This window comes from Oreochromis niloticus, linkage group LG20, assembly GCF_001858045.2.
Source record: "Oreochromis niloticus isolate F11D_XX linkage group LG20, O_niloticus_UMD_NMBU, whole genome shotgun sequence".
Lineage (NCBI taxonomy): Eukaryota > Metazoa > Chordata > Actinopteri > Cichliformes > Cichlidae > Oreochromis > Oreochromis niloticus.
In genome coordinates this window covers 14,098,340-14,117,448 of record NC_031984.2, presented here as the reverse complement: position 1 = coordinate 14,117,448, position 19,109 = coordinate 14,098,340, and the positions used below count along the sequence as shown (strand labels likewise).

The 19,109-nt window shown below is 41.2% G+C and overlaps 3 protein-coding genes across 4 annotated transcripts; 2 read left to right on the top strand and 1 right to left on the bottom strand.

The window, feature by feature from the left end:
* The first annotated feature begins 252 nt into the window (after nt 1–252).
* On the top strand, nt 253–4,210 carry ptpdc1b (protein tyrosine phosphatase domain containing 1b). Its single transcript, XM_025901832.1, has 8 exons — nt 253–510; nt 866–961; nt 1,385–1,550; nt 1,700–1,780; nt 1,904–2,022; nt 2,097–2,234; nt 2,335–3,341; nt 3,602–4,210. Exons 2-8 carry the CDS (start codon nt 916–918, stop codon nt 3,812–3,814), a joined length of 1,770 nt encoding a protein of 589 aa, XP_025757617.1. The 5' UTR covers nt 253–510; nt 866–915; the 3' UTR covers nt 3,815–4,210.
* A 185-nt stretch (nt 4,211–4,395) lies between these two features.
* Nucleotides 4,396–8,946, bottom strand: fbxw12 (F-box and WD repeat domain containing 12). Of its 2 annotated transcripts, XM_003438828.5 has the most exons (10): nt 8,701–8,935; nt 8,581–8,618; nt 8,307–8,473; nt 7,066–7,190; nt 6,433–6,639; nt 6,183–6,347; nt 5,812–6,022; nt 5,181–5,389; nt 4,909–5,039; nt 4,396–4,782 (listed from the first exon to the last, which is right to left on the bottom strand). In XM_003438828.5, exons 1-10 carry the CDS (start codon nt 8,797–8,799, stop codon nt 4,683–4,685), a joined length of 1,452 nt encoding a protein of 483 aa, XP_003438876.1. In that variant the 5' UTR covers nt 8,800–8,935; the 3' UTR covers nt 4,396–4,682. The 2 variants fall into 2 exon arrangements, with proteins under 2 accessions (XP_003438876.1, XP_005448734.1); XM_005448677.4 differs by lacking the exon at nt 4,396–4,782 and having other exon boundaries at nt 4,942–5,039; nt 5,181–5,384; nt 8,701–8,946.
* A 123-nt stretch (nt 8,947–9,069) lies between these two features.
* wnt7ab (wingless-type MMTV integration site family, member 7Ab) lies at nt 9,070–17,140 on the top strand. Its single transcript, XM_003438991.5, has 4 exons — nt 9,070–9,949; nt 10,545–10,771; nt 13,269–13,540; nt 15,438–17,140. Exons 1-4 carry the CDS (start codon nt 9,879–9,881, stop codon nt 15,918–15,920), a joined length of 1,053 nt encoding a protein of 350 aa, XP_003439039.1. The 5' UTR covers nt 9,070–9,878; the 3' UTR covers nt 15,921–17,140.
* The last annotated feature ends 1,969 nt before the right edge of the window (nt 17,141–19,109 follow it).

The following is a 19,109-nucleotide window of genomic DNA, read 5'->3' as shown; positions in this document are numbered from 1 at the left end:
AGTCTACATAGTCAGAATCCGGTCTGGTCAGGTGTTAGGTGAATATAATGCGCGTTTTAAAAAGCAAAATTTGCATTAGATCATTAGAAGGCAATGCAAATGTGGCTAGTGTAAGTTTCGGTTGAGGAGTAGAGGCTCTATTTTATACCAGTTCCTGATAAGATTAGTAGTCTAATCTGGGAGGAGTCAAGAATATCCTTACATTCAGACTAAGGATCTTGTACACGTAACTAGTTGGGACACACTCTCTGCTTCTTTTCAAAACATATCACATATTTATTTATTCCCGGTCTGGTGGGATAGATAGACTCTCACAAAGGAGCACACAGCATCGAGGGGAACTTGTATTGCCCTCACAGGAGATAATCTGCGACGAATCAAATAAAGTAAGACCACAGGATTGACTTTACACAGAGCCGGGGATGGAAAAATGCCAGTCAGAGCTGTTGAGGTTGATGTCAGAAATGGTGGCACTAGCAGCTGTGAATATTCATGAGTCAACTGCTGAAGGTAAATAACTGATTTGATATTTTTCCTTTTATTTACTTAGTTTTCATTGTTTGATTGATTGAAGCTGTTTGACATTTAGTTCTTCTGCATGCTGGTTTTAAGGAGTAAGAATACATTCTGTAATACGATGAGGCAAAAGGGGGAAAAAGCTAACAACGGCTGATGGTAAATCCTTTGAAACTGTTTAATATGCTTTACATTTGACTGCAAGTGACTTATGATGTTGATCTTTGACTGTTACTGAAAACAGTTCTCTGTAACATGTTATATCTAAAAATATTTTTGTTCTCTCAGTATCAGTCATATATGATTATGAGTTTTGACATCCAGTTATTTATGAGATACATTTTTCTAGAATCCATGATCAAGGCTCTGCTATGACCGTCAGCCTAAGTGACTGTTCATATGGCATCCCATGCAAAGACAAGAGGTGGATTTCTGATGGACTACAGTAAGTATGCTGTAAACCCTTCAGTTTAATAACTAAAATGTTATTAACTGATGAGCTACAGTTGTATTTTTACTTCACCAATAAAGCCACATTAAAGTCATGCCAGAACAGTAGCTATTTTTACTGCAACCCGCTGATAACTTGCGATGCCAAACAAGGATTAAACACTTATAAGTGAGCACTGATGATCTTAACTATTTAGGTGTTACAGTACAGCCTACATTTGACAGTCTCTGTGCTGTGCAACAGTTGTGTATTTGAGACTTCTTAAAGGATTTTGACACTATCGCTAATCAAATCTCTAATCAAATAACACTGATTTACATTTAGAGAACAGATTTAAGCAATGGAAGCTTAAAAGAAATGAATGTGTGATATTATATTTTTCATTTTTGCCCTTTTATTTTTCTATAATAACTGCAGTCAGAGCCCCCAGATCAAAGTACACAATGGTAGGAGAAGCCATACGTTATGTTGTCCCTGGGCATATGCAGTGCTCGATCGGTTGTGGAGGTCAAGCCTGCAAGTATGACAACCCAAGTTATTGGAGTGATGACCAACAGGCCATTAGGGGCCTCTACTCATCCTGGTAGGCGATCTTTGTGCTTCAGTAGTTAATTTACCTGAATTCTCTGTTTGAGTTTGGTGTTTTCAATTTTAATGTCTCTTTGAAGTCGTGTTAGGTAAACTGAGAAAGGTGGGGACTGCTATGTAACATACACTTCACTGTTGTTGTAGGATTACTGATCACCTTCTTGCCATGTCCAGACCTTCAACAGAAATCATTGAGAAGTATAACATTATTGATCAGTTCAGAAGGTATACGCAACTTTGTGGTCAGCAGTTTTCAGCATCTATCTGAGAATCCTCAGATGAAATAAGACTAATGAAGTGCTCTCTCTCTCTCTCTCTCTCTCTCTCTCTCTCTCTTTGTGTGTGAAGGAATGGTATTAAAACAGTGATCAACTTGCAGATCCCTGGTGAACATGCTAGCTGTGGCAATCCACTGGAGCCAGAGAGTGGATTTTCATACCTCCCCGAGGTCTTCATGGAAAATAACAGTAAGTGCTTTATGAAATTCCTGATTTAGCTGTGGAGTTCAGTAAATTTAACCAAAAACATTTTGCAATTTCAGTTTATTTCTATAATTTTGGTTGGAGTGACTATGGCGTGGCCAGCCTCACCACTGTGCTGGACATGGTGAAGGTCATGGCCTTTGCGCTGCAAGAGGGAAAAATAGCGATCCACTGTCACGCTGGTCTCGGCAGAACAGGTAGCTTTGCATGTAGTACGTAGTAAATTTGTCTGAAATGGTAAAATCTTTCATCTGCACACTACACAGAGGTAACAAAGTGTCTTTTCTGACCCTCCAGGTGTTCTGATAGCATGTTTTTTGGCTTATGCTACTAGAATGACAGCTAACCAGGCTATTTTATATGTACGTGCCAAACGCCCTAATTCCATCCAGACCCGAGGTCAGCTTCGTTGTGTCAGACAGTTTGTTCAATTCCTTAACCCCTTAAGGAGTGTGTTTTCCTGTGCTGAGCCTCAATCCAGTCCAGTTACTCTGTCCCAGTACCTGAACCGTCAGAGACATATGCTGCATGGCTATGAGAGGAAGGAGTTGAGGTACCTGCCAAAGATTGTTAAGTTAGTGTCTAGGCTGCTGCTGGACATTGCAGAGAATCGACAGGTGATTGAGGAAGATATTCTGGAGGCCCCTGATATCCATGACATTGAAATGTGTCTCAGCATTATCGAGAAGATGGATATTGATATAAAGGAACCCCGCTTACCAGGTTTACCCACTTTACCAAGACATTTTAACGAACCCCCCATCTTCTACCATCGTAAAAGTCTGAGCTACAGTGAGTCCGACTTGAGACGGTTGGGGTCAGAGCTGAACCTTCTCACGCATCCTCTGACCTCCCTGTCACAGAGCAATATTGAAATGTCCATTTGCCCATCTGAGTTACCCGCTTCCCAGTCTCATGGTTGTAGTAGCAACGCATCGGATGTCTCCCACAACTCAACAGGCTCACTCTGGTGCGTTAAGAATGACGAGAACCAAAAAGATGGAGCCATTCTGCTGAAGAAAGTGAAGAGGAAAACAATCCAACGTAGCGAGTCAGTGGGAAACAATGAACCTATCAAAAAGGGTAGCATTTTGTCCAGATGGAAGGCTGAGCAGAGGGAAGAGCTAGGAATGAATGGGGTGAAATCTCAAGGTAAAGAAGAGGAACAATCCGAGGTGCCATTTATCACCCTGCAGTCAGAGTTGTCCCTGGATTCCAGGAGATTGCTTGTGGCACAAGCTCTGGCAGTGGACCTTTTTGTCGATGGGCATGAGGAACACAAGAGCAAAGTTTTGACTTGGCAGGTATTTAACTCACATCAGTACTGTAGTGGTGTCGGCAGAAAAAGAAAGCATGCATGTAGCTTAGTTCCACAATGCTTTGTCTGTATGCGGTTCACAGCCACACCTGCATGGAGTGTTGTTCAAAGCCACTCCCAAAGCATTTTTGTCTTTGCCATGTATATTTTTTCCTGTGTGACAAAATAGTAATAATAATAGAATAACAGAAACCCACTCAATCTTGATATGGATTAATACAGAGACACGTTTATTCATGTATGCAGGCAGAGCTAAATCAAGGCGGTGCATGGGAAAGGCTGTGCATGGAGCGAGATCCCTTCATCCTCACTGGACTCATGTGGGCATGGCTAGAGCAGCTTAAAGAGCCAGTCATCTCTATTCAGGATGCCAAAGGCCTGAACCCCGACAACATGGATGCTCAAACGATCCTAAACACGCTCGATCAGGTCAGATGTTGTGTGCAGTTTAAGATTTAATACAAAAGCAGTATCATGTTAAATTGCTCCAAAGTGCTTAGTGTAACCCTCTTTGTCATCTTCTCTTAGGCCCCTAAAGAAACATTAACATGCATATTAGATTGCATGGCTCACATGCTGAAAATACCAGAAGAGGTTGAAAATACATTCCTGAATCGTGCGCTCAAGGCTTTCACCTGGGTAACAAAAACCAACACACTGAATCACACGATCTATTGAATAATTCAGTTCATATATGGCTTCTAGTTTGCTCTAACAACTCAAGAATCACGTTTGTGTTTTAACAGGTGGATATTAATTCAGAGGACAGCAGCAAAGTGTACGAGTCCATGATTAGAGTCTTAAGGTGTATTCTTGAGGACATGAGATCTGCAGCAGAAGCAGATGAGACGCCCATGTCTCCCTTCCCTGTAACATAATATATAGCCACTAATCTATGTTTGGTGCACTGACACTGTGGAAAGACAAGGATGCTTTTGTGCCTTGTGTCAAAGTTGTTTAATGTGTAATATAAACATTTATATGTTAACCTGCCTCAGTAGATTCCAAATAACATACTGAAAAACACCTGACGAGAATACTTTATTCTTTAAGTATACTGGGCCTCAAGCCTGGTCACATTCAACACAGACCTCAGCTCTAAAAGCGTAGCGCTCAAACACAAATCTTACATTTACGCAGACTTCTCACAACACAATACTACTGATGCCTTTCTCATAAGTACCACAGGGATCCTTAACTGTATTACTTTCATTTATATTATAAGCATAGTGCTACCAAAGAAAATGCATATAACAAAAAAAGAAATGTGGATCCCTGTAGTTAGTGGTGCAAACTAAATGCAGGCACTTTTGTGAGGCTGTGATGCTCAGGCATTGAAGGAATAAGCTTTTAGGACGTCTTTTCCATCATTCCCTTCAACTGAGGCCACAATGCTGGAGTAGTCACAGGCGACGTGAGTAAACCCTCTGGAACAGAGTATGGTGTAAATATTATGTGATACTCAGGTCATAATTATTTGCAATTATTGATGATAACATGGCATGGATAGTGTTGATACAGTAGGGATACTAAAAGACCACAGCTTACAGTACCTGGACATTGTGTGAGAGCCTCCCAGTAAGTGGTATCGGCTCTCCAGTGTCAACCCATAGTCTCTGTCATTTTTCCAGGTTAGCACTCGTAAGGAAAGGTCCTTGGATGCTGTCACAACACGAAAACTGTCCTGCAATGTGAAAACAACATAAACCAATCATTTACAGGCTAATTGTGAACTTTTCACAAAAATGGTATTATGTATGGCATTAAATCAAGAATTTCAACAGCTAATGGGAATCTCTGAATTCCAAATGAGGAAACAGCCTACCACGCATATGGAAGAGATTGGCAGAGTATGTTCTTTAAAGCTAGCAAGCATGACTCCTTTCAGTGAGTAAACCCATAGTTGTTGACCAGCTGCCAGCACTATGCAGTTGCTGTCCTTGGCTGCTAGGAGGATGTTTGAGGACGAGGCATTCAGTGTAAAGGGGAAAGACTCGAGCTGCAGTTTCAAGGGGAAAGACTCGACCTGCTGGACTAAAACGTAAAGGAGACTCAGATTACACTTGCACAAGGCAAATATTTAAGAAAATATAAGAAGTCTCGGCTTAACATGTGGATCATAAATTACAGCAACAAGACTGGTACGCCATTTTTTTCAGGTTGAAAAAACGCCTTTGAAAGGGATCTGTGGGTCTTTGAAACATCACTCACCAATATTGTGTTCAGAAACAAACATAGATGCACAGTTTGCTTTAACACTTTATTCTAATCTACTTATCTTATATATGTGTTGAGATCATGGAATTTTTATTATCCGAGGAAGTAAGCAAAACTCAAAACGACAAATACATCAAACTGCATATTTTCAAGTACCAGCAGTGGCTGTAAAGAGTTTTCCTTTTTGTCTTCTAAATACTGACTTTTACTAGTTAGTGTGCACATATCTGAGTCCTCACCTATGATCTCTGACTTGTACTTAGTCTTTTTCATGATGATATCAAAGATGGTTATGTCATTTTTGCGTTCGAGGTCGTTGTGGTGAAGGACAGCCAGTCTGGCAGGCTGGGTGGGTATGAAGACAGCAGCCCGGCACCCAATGACTGGCACAGACTGGCAAAGGGTCTCTTCATCCTCAGACGGAGAGGTCAAACTCTCAGTGTAAAACACCTGGCAGAGAAAAAACACAAACAGCAGAACTGTATCTATAAATGTTTTTGACTACTCCAACTGTGCAACATATATTTTCTACATGAGTCACTTATACAGAGGTAATGTGGTAAAAGAATCAGCGTACAGCAGAGCCGCTGAAGACAATAAAAACAAATACCTTTGGACAAAAATCATTATTCTCTGTAGTTCCAGCTGTGATCCATTTCTTGTCAGGTGAAGCTAGGAGTATGTTGACACTAAAGGTGTCATACACTATAATACTGGACTTTTTAGTCAACGAAGGACCTGCTAGTGTACACACAGATCCCTGACCAGTTCCAACCTGGAAGGCAATATGATAAATCTTACTTTAAAATGATTTTATTTCTTTTTTTAATAAGAAACTTAGAAATGCTGTGGTTACTTACGGTTAGAAACCAATCGTTGTCTATGTTGTACTGTAGCAGTGTACAGTGTGATGAGGAAGTAGAAAAGGAGGCCAACTCCTGGCCAGTTTGGCCTTGCCAGGTCTTAATCAGGCCCTGAGAATCTGCTGTGATCACAACTTCATGCTGTTCATCACTTAAAATCTTCATCAAAGGACTCTGTACAGGACTACACCACAGGGGCTCACCCTGAGAAAAAAAAAGGGAGGAGGGGGGGGTGCTACTGTGTGTTACTGCCTAAGCGACAAACATTTATCCCAGAAGACTTTCAAACAATACAGGAGAAACGTCTGAGAGATTTTGGTTCCGCAATAAAGTTATATACTGTTACAGTACAATACAGCATGTGTAGTATTTCTGCGTTAACTTTGTGGCACTGAAGATCTAAAAAACAAACAAAAAAACCTCATGACTTATTAGAAATGTATCCTCCAAGCTTCAGTACGGGCAGAAAAGACCAGGATTTGACACATAATGTTCAGATTTGATATTTCTCCTGTCACAAATTCAATTTAAGTCAGAAGGCAATATTTATCCAGCTGAATGCACAATTTATGTTAAGCAGATAAAAATAAGACACTACTTTGCAATGGTGCAGATACTTCTAGCACTGACGTTTTGGATGTTCCATGCTCGGACCGTCCCATCAGAAGAAGCACTGCAGACTGTGGCGTTGTGGCTCCAGAAATCTGGATGCTGGCTTGAATTTGCGTTTAGGTAAACAAACCCCACAACCCGGCCTGATGGAAAGGAAAACAGACCACAAACAAAGAAAATAGACATATAAGAACGGCATGCAAGCCTGAATTGTTACATTTTTGTTTTGCTATTTTTTTAAATTTATTTTAATTTTGGTTTTATTTTTAGTTTAAGTTAAATTAGTTTCTACAGATTGGTTGCTAATTTGAGTTTCGCAGTTTAATATTTTTTTAAATAAACAAAGTTTGAGTATTTTTGTCTTTAGGGGTGGATTTAATAAGCTCATAATTGGTTTTACGTTACAAATGTGTGATTAACTGTCTACTTTTTGTGCCTATTTTGTTGACAAATAAAGATAATTATAAACTGTATGTTTTAATAACATTCTCACAATCTGCAGAGTTGTGTATATTCTGTCACTCCATGGTGGCAAGTATGTTTTTACATTTACTTTTTTTTATGCAGCAGTATGCTGGGGCAACAGGGTAAAAGCAGCTGTGCCAGCAAACCGATCCAGATGACCAGGAAGGCTGGTCATCTTCTGGGGTGGAACTTGAGCCTGTGGTGGAGGTATCTGAGAGGAAAATCCTCAGCATCATCCGAGGGCTCGCTGCTCTGATGCAGGACTGAGCGCTACAATGGAGCTTTTCCAGCTGTGGTGGTTACTGGATTATCTGTAATTACTTCTTACCTCACCATTAATGACACTTCCTCTCTTTTACACCATGGTTCTCATATGTGAGATACTGCACTGTGTAATCTTTATAGTTGTACTCCAACTGTAAGAGTTAGATCCTTTCCAGGCTGAGATCGGTAAGTTTTAAGTGATTGACAATCCTGCCTGTCACTGTACTCAGTGTGTGTTTCTATTTTTATTGCATTGAGCATGTAAAAGGCACGGACATTTTCCTCAGCAGTCAAGATTAATACAAGATTATTTTACGTTTATTTATTTCCTTTTCAGCTTAATTTCATTTTTCAGTGTTTAAAGTTGATTCCTGTTATTTATTTATTTATTTATTTACTCCACTTTCTATTTTTTTAATTGTGGTTAGCTAAAATATTTTCCCCTCCTTCCTTTAGTTTAGTTCTAGTTAACTATACTAACAATGATGTAAAGGAGACTCCATTGACGCACACACACATACAGACCACACCTGTGTGCCCCCTGAGGCTTTTGCAGGTATAGCCTCCTGTGCGACCTTTCGTCATGTTCTTCTCCAAGTGGGATCGTCGCAGGAAGTATCTCTTCCAGGAGTGATTCGCCTGTTCACTCCCCAAGACTGCGAGGTTACAGAAACCCCAGCGCTGCAGACACATCCTCCTGAGGAGAGCACACAGTCCAATGTTTACATGCGGGTTATCACGATTTCCACGCCCATCGACTTTTTGATATCACGCTTTATGTTGTAAAACTGGCAAACAAATCACCTCCATAACCAAGGAGTTTCTGCAGCTTCATGCCAATCCTGAAATACACATTTGCAATCAGACACAAGTCACATTTTTTTGTAATTTTGGTGCTACTTCCGCATAGTGAACACTCCTTACCTTACACACAGTTGATACATTAATTAAATCTTCCTCGGTAAGAAATGTAAAAATTTGAATGAGGCAGTCATCGATCAGCTGCGGTTCACAGGAGTCCATGCTGGCATCGATACTTCGTTAAACAGATATTCCCGCAGAGACTGTCTTTATTTTTCTCCTCAGTAAGTTAAAGAGAAAGTGCGACAGCAAACGGGTAAGCTACGGAAGGAATCCAGGGACAAGGAGGGAGAGTTCGCTTTAACCCGCAGTGTCCTCGCTGCACCACCAGATGTCGCCATCATCAAAGACAGGCGATCCACAGAGTCTGGGACGGAGACGCACAACAGGTAGCGCGCACCAGACGCATTGTGCGTGGACAAGAGACCGGTGAATTCGACTTTTGGGTTAAAAAAAAAAAAAAAAAACTAAATCCACATACAAAATTCAATAAAGGCGTAATTTAATCGGGGGTTGTCAAAAAAGAGTTGAGAGAGTGGGGTACTCTACAATCAGATTCTCTATTCGGTTTAAAAATCTGATCTTGGCTTTAATTAGGATCGTTTTAAATATTATTCTTTTTACTTTTCTACTCTTCTTTTTGGAAAGTGTGACATAAACATAGTTAAATGCAGTGATCCAAAAATGTTAACCTGGGCAAAATAAAAGTAGAAGGCTTTAAACTGAGTTAACGCGTTGAGTTATTAATATCGCCCCCCAAATTAATAAGAATCCTAATCAGCCAAGGTGAATGAAGAACAGAGGAGTGTGCAGGCTTGAAAGCGTGTGTGTGTGAGTGTTTCTGTTGAGATTCAGCCCTGGCGGGATTCTTCAGCAGGGCCCCATGGCTCCTATGAACACGCCCAGATAGATGAAGCAGATAAATATCCAAGACCTGCGGGTAGCAGAGGAACTGTGAGACAGAGATAATCGCACTTGCTCACCCCAAGAGTTACCTGTGACACCCTCGCAATGACAAGAGGGCCCAGCGATAGGGGCCACGTAATGGGATTTTTGGATGATACCCTAGTCGGTGATTTATAAAAGTACCGAAACATCTGCTGCTCTTTTTTTTTTTTGATGCTTTTCGTCACTTTGGACTTCCCCTGGAGTTACCTGAGTCGTGATCGACCGGAGCGTAAGGGAACCGAGTGATTAATCAGCTCCACGAATCGTTGCATGAAACTGAGAGCTGGGTCGAAATGAGTCGGAGAACACGACGCTGGATTTTAAGAGTTTTACTTTGCCTGGGAATTGTTTACTTGAAAATCGGGTGAGCAGCGTTCATTTGAGTTCTCATCAGTTGCCGTAAGTCAGTCACAACACAAAAGACTTTAAAAGCTGAGGACTGGCGGACTTTTAAGTGCTGTCGGTCCTTCAGAAACCACTCCTGAGCCCCGTATTTCCTCAAAAGCAGGTAGAAGCACGCAGTTGAATAAATAAAACGAGCGAGGAGCGTGGACTTACATGCCTGTTGCTCTTATAAGTGAATCACGCTTCCTTTATTATACCTTAATGATCATAAAACGCATACATTCAGAATAGTTCAAATGATATGAAACTGTACTGTAGGTAAGTTTCAGAAATACTCTTGCGGTGCACCTGAGCTCACACATATGATAGAATCTATTGTAAAGAAAAACAAACAATTATGTTGATTACATCTCCTCTTGATTTTGAATTACATAGTAAAAGCATATTTAATCCACACGGACGTGTTAAATGCTTGGAGTATTACATCAATTTATAACACCAAACAGGAACTGGAGGTGCATCTGATTTTAGACTGTTATGTAAAATAAAATTAAGCTAACAAAGCTAAGAAGCTGATGGCTGCTTTCTCAGTCATATCCATCTTCCGTTTACAGTGGCTTCTCATCGGTGGTGGCGCTAGGTGCGAGTATAATCTGTAACAAGATCCCCGGTTTGGCCCCAAGACAACGGATTATCTGCCAGAGTCGCCCCGATGCCATTATCGTCATCGGAGAGGGAGCCCAAATGGGCATCAACGAGTGTCAGTTTCAGTTCAAAAACGGGCGCTGGAACTGCTCTGCGCTTGGAGAAAGGACTGTCTTCGGAAAAGAGTTGAAAGTGGGTATGTTGCTGTCTGTTAACGTTTGCTTAGCCTTCTCTCTGAAACTTTAATTTTCCTCCCAGCAGCAAACACAGTGTATTAACCACCTTTGCGCGTTGTGCGTAAAACAGCCTTTGCATTTGGCTCTTTTTATGATTTCCCTCCAAAAATTGACAGGCACCATATATGTGTATGTCTTCCCTGTCACCAGTCAAGCACCTGAACATCATAAATATGAAAAATCATCTGTTTTTCATTAATACATTGTTGGATTTATACTATCAGGAGTCATTCACATCTGGGTTAGTCTTGCGCCCCACGTTTAAATGAGTAGGGCTCTCCGAGGTATCTGAGTCCAGCATGGTAACAAAACTCTTGCCACTGTTGGCAGCTTTTCTTTTCAGCCCCTAGAGTCTCTAGAGGCACATTTCCACTGGTCTTTATCCTTCGAATGGGTGGCTCTCACTGTAAGGATGTCGGTCTTACCACGGGTATAAGTTACAGTGAGGAATAGCCAAGAGGAAAGCAAGACATGAAAGTACTAAATTAGAGAAACAAATAAACCCAAATCAAGTTCCTGCAGCTGGAATAAAGTTTCCTTTAAAGAGGGATGAACTCCATCCAGGGGATGCTCAATTATCTTTGAAGTTCTGTGGCTTGTTTGCTAAAATGGATTAAAGATTATTAGATAGTGGAAAGGAAAGTGTTTGCTCAAGACTGAAGGCATTTTATCTTATGATGCCTTTATGGCTACAGGTAGTGGAAGGCTTAGAACAACAGAGGTGGCTTTGTCAAACTTTTTACCTAGCATTAAAAGACGTGAAATATGTTTTTGTTCCATCCCCAGCTAAAGATAGTAAAATTTAAAAATCACAAATAGCCCTATGGACAATGGTCAGTAGCTTGGGCCAGCTGTTGGAGGCTGCTGCTTTGGAAAGAAAAGTTTATCTTTTCATGCTTCTAAAATGAAAACAATGCATTTGACAGTCTGTCCCCTTTTGAATGAGCGCTTTTAGCCAATCCAGAGTTTTGGTCTGTGTGTCCAAAAGAGGAGTTTAACTCTATTGCTTGGACAGCCGTACCAAATAGATTGGTTTCACTGATCAGATTTAGCTTAGAAGATGAATGGTTGTAAATGAAAACCATTGTTGATCCCCGGGCTGAGTGGAGCTGTGTAGCTTGCTATTGTTCTGGAAGCAACAATTGGAAATGAATGAGCAGGGTGACTGACACAATGTTGACGCAACGTGCACTAGATTTGAGACAGTTTAGACCTCGGCTATGTTTGCACTTGAACTTTGTAGTTACACTAATAGTCTGAGATGAGGAACATACAAAGAGACTGCATAGTGTGAGTAAACTGGCACTCCTAGTTCAACACATACAGGCTTTTGATTTTTTTTCTACTTTCTTTTAAAGATCTTCCTTCTGTCATTACAAGGTTATGAAGTATTCATACCATCTCTTGTGGTAAACCCATGCACTCAGAAGTGCAGGGGAAAAATTAACAACAGTGCACCCAGAACTGGCTGCCCTGACACACCTTTTTTTTTTGGCTCTGAGCCCATCAAGTCTATAAAAACGTCCAAATAATTGATGCCTCAATATGAGTTTTTTTTTTTTTTTTCAATGGCAAGGGCTCACATCCAAGTTGTTTATCAAAAACACGGCAGGTTTACATAGTGAACTTGGTGGCTGGAGGAAGCACAAAGAAGGTATGATGTTTGTTTTGAGCAAATAGTAACAAGAAGAGTTTATTTACACATAGATATGATGGATGATACACTTAGGGGTTTCCTGTTTGCATTATAATGAATCATAGATCTGAAACTAAAACATCATACTTGCTGATTTTGTTTGAGAATGCTCACATACATATTGGGAACATTTCAACATTGAATTGCTTTGTTTACACTACACTTGAGGTTGCAAATAAGACATTTAAAAGCGATATTAGACTGTCTCTTGGCTCGTTCGGCTTGAGAGCTTTGCTTCAGGTTCTGTCTTTTGACTCCTGTCTGAGCCGTTTCAGATTAACCTTTAGTTATTTGTCGATATTTCCGTGTGTGTAAATGATTTGTCAGCTGGGCCTGGAACTAGATAACAGCAGAATGAAGATTCTGATGCGACTGCCTTATGAGTTTACACAGAATGCGACAGCTTCTAAGTGGATCAATAGCCCTTCCTTGCCGACAACTCTCTTATTCATACGGCTTTGTTGACGGTACGGCCTGCAGACATTTTGGTTCACGGGCACGACAGTTTCCGGGTCAGGTTTCGAAACACTGCAGCCCTTGAGCGATATGTCAGTAAGACTGTGATGTAAGCACACATATTGTTAATAATTGACCTCTTTTTCCTATTTAAACAATCTCTTACATTCTGTGGTATTCCTTTTATAGTAAAGGAGAAACACTATAATCTTCCCCTCTTAATTAAATCTAAATGTATGCCTACATTTTATTATTACACATCATTATCATATTATTCATCACCTTTTTTTTTCCTGCTCCCCTAGGCAGTAGAGAGGCTGCATTCACCTACGCCATCATCGCAGCAGGGGTGGCCCATGCAATCACAGCCGCCTGTACACAGGGTAACCTGAGTGACTGTAGCTGTGACAAGGAGAAGCAGGGTTTCTACAGTAAAGACCAAGGATGGAAGTGGGGAGGCTGCTCAGCAGATATCAGCTACGGCTTAGGCTTCTCCAAAGTATTTATTGACGCACGGGAGGTCAAACAGAATGCAAGGACACTCATGAACCTCCATAATAACGAGGTGGGACGCAAGGTAGGTAATTAGCAAGAGGACTGTGAAAAAGTCCTGCTCCGATCTCCACGTCCTTTTTTCCACACTTAAATATAATGGTGAATTGATCTTAAGTAGGCTAAAGCTGGTATTGCTTTGATAGGAGTGAGCCAAAGCACTGAGCAGTGGGACCAAGCTTAAACAAGGAGTGGAATAAAAGATTGCTTTTAGCTGTCTAAGTGGCAGGGTTTGATTACAGCCCAGATCTCTGAACTGAAAACAGATTGACACGGTACAAAAAGGCATTAGCCCAGTCCCCCTCATGTTTTGCACCACTGGGACAGTATACAGTTACCTTTATGACAATCCCCACCCACAATTTCTCTGTTCGCGCAAACCCACATCAGGTGCAATGTGCATGCACATGCAGCTCGGGGCTGTTTACAGTTTAGCAACTGGGGCTGCTTGTCATTGGGTAATATTTGCCTGTATGGAGGTGTACTTTCTAATGCACAGTTTAAATACACTGCTTAGGTCAATTCTCAGAGTTGATTATATTTTTATTCACAATAAAATGCAAAAACAACCCCAAGCAAAGAAATTAAGCAAAACATAAATGATCACAACATGAGTTGTATTTTATTTTGAAAACTAGATTTTAGACAGTTTTTGTTAGAGTTAGTTTTAATTACATGTTGATTTTAATCATTTTCTGTGCCTGTGTTTTTGGGTGGATGGTTGCATAACGCTGCAGAATGACAAAGAGACTCCAGTAGGTCTAGAAGTTGGAAACTGAGTGGAATAATGTGTCCAACAGTTAAAGCTTTGCCCAGCTTTGCCCAAGTTAACCCATATCCTCTCTCCCTCTCTGACTCTGCCAAAAGAGCCTGATTCCCACAACCGACACATTGAACACAGAGGCTGAAAAGCCTCCTAACACAATAGTACCAAGCAGATAATTTTCTGCACCCATTTCAGGGCGGTGAATTCAGATTGGCTTTTCTGGACAGCTAAACTGCCTCCCAACGAAAAGGACTACTCGTGGATTCAAACTTTGAGCCGTCTCACTTATTTCCTATTCTTTCTGCAAATAAATAGACTCTCTGTTTTCCTTTACTTATGCTAATCAAAAGCAGTGACACTGAGCAGGAGGAGCGTTCACAGCTCCCTGGTCGAAGACGTCCACACAATGGCTGTCACAAGTGTTGGTCACAGGACAAGTGATGGATTAGGGAGTGAAGCCAAGGTTTTTATGAAGTGGTTTGCTCAGGGAAAACTTGTTCCTTTTGGTCCTTGTTCACACGTCTGTATTTGGATTTTTTAGTCCTTACAGTTTACTTGTCAAGAACACAGACACGTAAATTTCTCACGAATGGCTTTAGGAGACCGTATCGCATACCAAACACCTAGCATTTCAGAAAAAAGCGGAAACTGCAATTGACCTTGTTGCTAAAGAAAACTCTAGTTTAGTCAATGGCACTTCTTATTGTCATCAGTTGAGGCTTTAGCCGTAATCCCAGTCACTCGGCGCCTTGTAGAGTCACTCTTGACATTTGTGTGTTGTGTGTGGTAACTACACACACAGAGCCTGAAATCTGATACATTATTTTGGCTTCTGTGTATATGGTACCACACTGTTATGTTGTGGGGCTGTATTTAATCCCTAGCCGTACTGTATTTGTCAGTCACGTTGTTTAATAAGCTGCACGTTTTTCGCCTGTTTTAAAGTAAAGTTGAAGTATGGATTGAAACAGTTTTATGTAAGGATATGCAAGCATAGTTTCAATTTTAATCACACACAAATTCTGATTGATTTTAATATGAGCATGTTCCAGGGGTGACACAGTGAAGTCATTATTATAGTCAATAGGAACTGATTGTAAAACAGTCACCACTGGAGTGTGTTTACTACCTTATTAAGCTGCTTTCCTGTGTCTAGGTGCTGGAGAAGAACATGCGACTGGAATGCAAGTGTCATGGTGTCTCGGGCTCCTGCACAACCAAAACCTGCTGGACTACACTTCCCAAGTTCCGCGAGCTCGGTTACATTCTCAAGGAGAAATATGCCCATGCCGTACACGTGGAACCAGTCAAAGCCAGCCGCAACAAGCGCCCTAAATTCCTCAAGATCAAGAAGCCGTACTCTTACCGAAAGCCCACGGATACAGAGCTGGTGTACATAGACAAGTCTCCTAACTACTGTGAGGCGGACCCCGTCACGGGGAGCTTGGGGACGCAGGGAAGGGTGTGTAACAAGACAATGATGCAACACATCAGCGGCTGCGACTTGATGTGCTGCGGTCGGGGATACAACACACACCAGTACTCCCGGGTCTGGCAGTGCAACTGCAAGTTCCTGTGGTGCTGCTATGTGAAATGCAACACATGCAGCGAGAGGACAGAGGTGTACACATGCAAATGAGAATATTTATTGGATGGTGTGCGTGTGAGTCTGTGCGTGCATGTGTGTGTGTGTGTGTGAGATGTATGCATGTGAGCGGTCTTGTTTTTGTGTTTTAATGGACAACCTTTACAAGAAAAAAAGAGGCTGCTTTTGCAGTCTTTACACACATCATGAGGAACTACTGTACTGCATATACAGTAAGCTAAAAATGAGGCACCATGATTCTTTTGCACAAAAGCTCTTCACCCCTCTTCTTGGACTGCTCGTTGGGATGTAGTGGCGATGCATTGTGACAACCACTGTTAAAGGGGAAAAAAAATGTAGCCCGACATATGCGACTGGGTGACCACAAAGGGAGTCTCTAAAGTTAAATGTCAAGACTTTAAGCTATATGGACGTGTACCGACATGCTGACTGCTTGGACTTTGCCAATGCAGATAAATTATGGTGGACGTTATGCCAGGCAGCACACACTGCCGTAGTTCCAATGCCACCTATGCACAGATGAAATTAAGCAGCAATTTGGAATATTTAACATACTTGTATTTAGAGAATGAAAAGTAATTAATATTAATTTATTCTATAAAGAACTACTGATTTTGTCCGATTTGGACACAAAAAAACAAAAAACTAAATGTCATGAGTTTATTAAAGAAACCCAACCTCGTTCATGGTTAAGACACTGGAACTGAATCTGTCTGGAATAATCCGTATTGCTGTAGACTAATGTTGTTCCAGATGAAAATGCTGTAGGCTACTCAAATTGACCTTCTGACCTTCTCATGAGTTTGTCTTCCGTCTGTTTGCTGCTAGTCTAGAAACGTGAGGTAGAAGGCTGTACTTGTATGCTGTACTGACCGTCTTCAGCGGCATTCCTCACTTCAAGCTGATTTAGCTTAACTGGAATCATTGATCAAAAACAAACAAACGAAAACCACAGGCACACTTTCCATGTTTGGTAAGCATTGGTTAATAGAGTATATTTTGTAAAAGCCTATTTTTATATGAATGTTTTATTTATATATTTTGCATATTCAAGGTCGCATTCTGACCCCGACGTCTGTTTTTAAACCCCTGTGAAAAAAAAAGAAGCTGATATATGTAAGTTGGCCCCTGTTGTCGCTGCCATAGTTGTATATTGTAAGTGATAGAGACTGTTTATAAGTGTTCAAATGTCTGTGTTTACTGCATTTCATGACTACTACTGATGGAATACAGGAAAAGAATAACACTTACAAGACACGAGTTCCCTTATTTCTTGTTCACACATCATTTTTTTATCGATTATGCCATAAAGAAATGTTCTGAAATAGCTTTATGTGGATAAAACACACTTGAACAGCTGTGATATGTCTCAGAATGAGTTAGCGTGTCTTAGTAAATTTAGCAGTAATTGTAAATTAAAGAAAAGGAAGCCTAGCTGTCATATTGTTGCCATAAAAAGTGATGCAGTGAAGCTGTTGAACATTTATGGCTCTAATTACTTTAATTGCTCATAAAAAGAGAATCAGTTAACTGATAGTGCCATTACTTCATCCAGATAAACATAACAGTTTGACATAATTATCACAAAATAAATATGTTTGTTAATATCACACAGTTACCATGGCGATAAATCAAGGACTAGCACAATGTGTGCAGAAACAGAGATGTTCTTTGAGAGGGGAAAGTTATTCAGGCTCAATTGAGGGCCCATCTCGCACAATGGGAAGGAGCTGAATGTGTCCCAGAAGAAAAGTGTTTGTCCACTAATGGTAGGGTACAGGGGTAATTGATGAGACTGCTTGGGCGAACTGTCACAGTGATGACTTGCTCAGTCGGGGGAGTGGAAGCTGTCAGGTGATAGATGACTCGCACATCTGCTTCATTCACTTCTGGGCCACTAGTTGCTACAACAACTCCAGCGCTGCAGAGAAAATGCAGGGTAGTCTCCAAGAGAGGCCGGCCAGCGTGTCAGGGAAATGTTAACGATGCAAAAGCCCACAGTCGTTCCAGATTCCACTCTCATTGGCCTGGAAGTGGAGTGAGGAGGTGGCCCCGAAGGTGTTGATGGAAAACCTGCTCCCAGTACTCTCCAAGGACTGACTGACAAAATTTTCATGGGGATGTTCTCTGTGAAAGAACCTTTTTTTTCCCCTACCTCCTTTGTGAAAAAAACGCAGACACATGAGAATTCAGGTTTAATTTACAGTAGATTAGCCATATCATGTGTCATTGGCAGTGATAATCTACCTAGAATAAAGAGAAAAGGGCGTGAAGGGATAATAACAGGGGCTTGTCTCTGTCTGACAAAGGCTTTCAGCTTTCATAATATTGATACAAAAGACTCACGCATAAGAAAAGGCAGCTGCTCAGAAGGCTCTGGTTAAAACTAAACTAGGGGTTTTGTGAGCAAGACGCACATCCCACTATCTCAAGAACAAAACACTCGCGTCTCCGAGACCTTTTCATACGTGTCCCCCATTTACTTTCACTTCTAGCAATCAAACATGAATGACAGGGGCAAAAATCCCAGCTTTGTGTGGATACTTTGAATGTGGCGCTCTAAAGTTACAAGGTGCCCTTTGGTTCTGCTAATGCGGATTTTGAAGATTTACACCGTGAAGCCTTTGATGCTATTATTTACAGCAAAACACGCCTTTTTAAAAACAAACAGTGTAGTTTAGCTACTGTTCCAGGTAATCCACCTGCAGTGTTTTCCAGTCAGGTGCAAAACCCCACCACACAGAGGCCACAGTCACTTCAGACTCGTTGAGTCACAAGAACAAAATACCACCTTCTTTGATAAGTCAGACACCCTGCAGGATCACTGAATTGCTAATTATACTCTTAGCCGTGTTTCTCCATAAACAGGACCAGGCCCATGCCAAGATGTTCAGAGGTGTAATATCCATGTTGCTCTGAAGTGGGGTAGTGTTACCCTTTGGAGTTTTGTTTATAAACACGCACACATAGACACACAAACACACACGCTCACCCATCACCTGCGGGAGCTGGAAATTGGTGGTAGCTGCAGATTTATGGTTAGTAGTCTGGCTCACTCCCTTTGTTATTGCTGGCGGTCTGCCACAGCTTCCCTATCTGCTCCCATGACCTGATAGATCAGGGCAGCACGGCAGTGAGCTCCAGCCAGCAATTAGCGTCAAAGCCAGCAGCGAGCCTTTAAAATATATCTAAGCAAGACCCATCCTGCTCTATGTTTTATCA

Excerpts from the sequence above, each read along its gene's own strand:
- ptpdc1b (XM_025901832.1), top strand. The coding sequence starts at position 916 with ATGGCATCCCATGCAAAGACAAGAGGTGGATTTCTGATGGACTACA. Across the intron at positions 962-1,384 it reads TGGATTTCTGATGGACTACA|TCAGAGCCCCCAGATCAAAG; the intron begins GTAAGTATGCTG and ends TAATAACTGCAG. Across the intron at positions 2,023-2,096 it reads GGTCTTCATGGAAAATAACA|TTTATTTCTATAATTTTGGT; the intron begins GTAAGTGCTTTA and ends TTGCAATTTCAG.
- fbxw12 (XM_003438828.5), bottom strand. The coding sequence starts at position 8,799 with ATGGACTCCTGTGAACCGCAGCTGATCGATGACTGCCTCATTCAAATT. Across the intron at positions 7,191-8,306 it reads AAGCCTCAGGGGGCACACAG|GCCGGGTTGTGGGGTTTGTT; the intron begins GTGTGGTCTGTA and ends CCTTTCCATCAG. Across the intron at positions 6,640-7,065 it reads GAGCATGGAACATCCAAAAC|GGTGAGCCCCTGTGGTGTAG; the intron begins GTCAGTGCTAGA and ends TTTTTTTCTCAG.
- wnt7ab (XM_003438991.5), top strand. The coding sequence starts at position 9,879 with ATGAGTCGGAGAACACGACGCTGGATTTTAAGAGTTTTACTTTGCCTG. Across the intron at positions 9,950-10,544 it reads ATTGTTTACTTGAAAATCGG|TGGCTTCTCATCGGTGGTGG; the intron begins GTGAGCAGCGTT and ends TTCCGTTTACAG. Across the intron at positions 13,541-15,437 it reads ATAACGAGGTGGGACGCAAG|GTGCTGGAGAAGAACATGCG; the intron begins GTAGGTAATTAG and ends TCCTGTGTCTAG.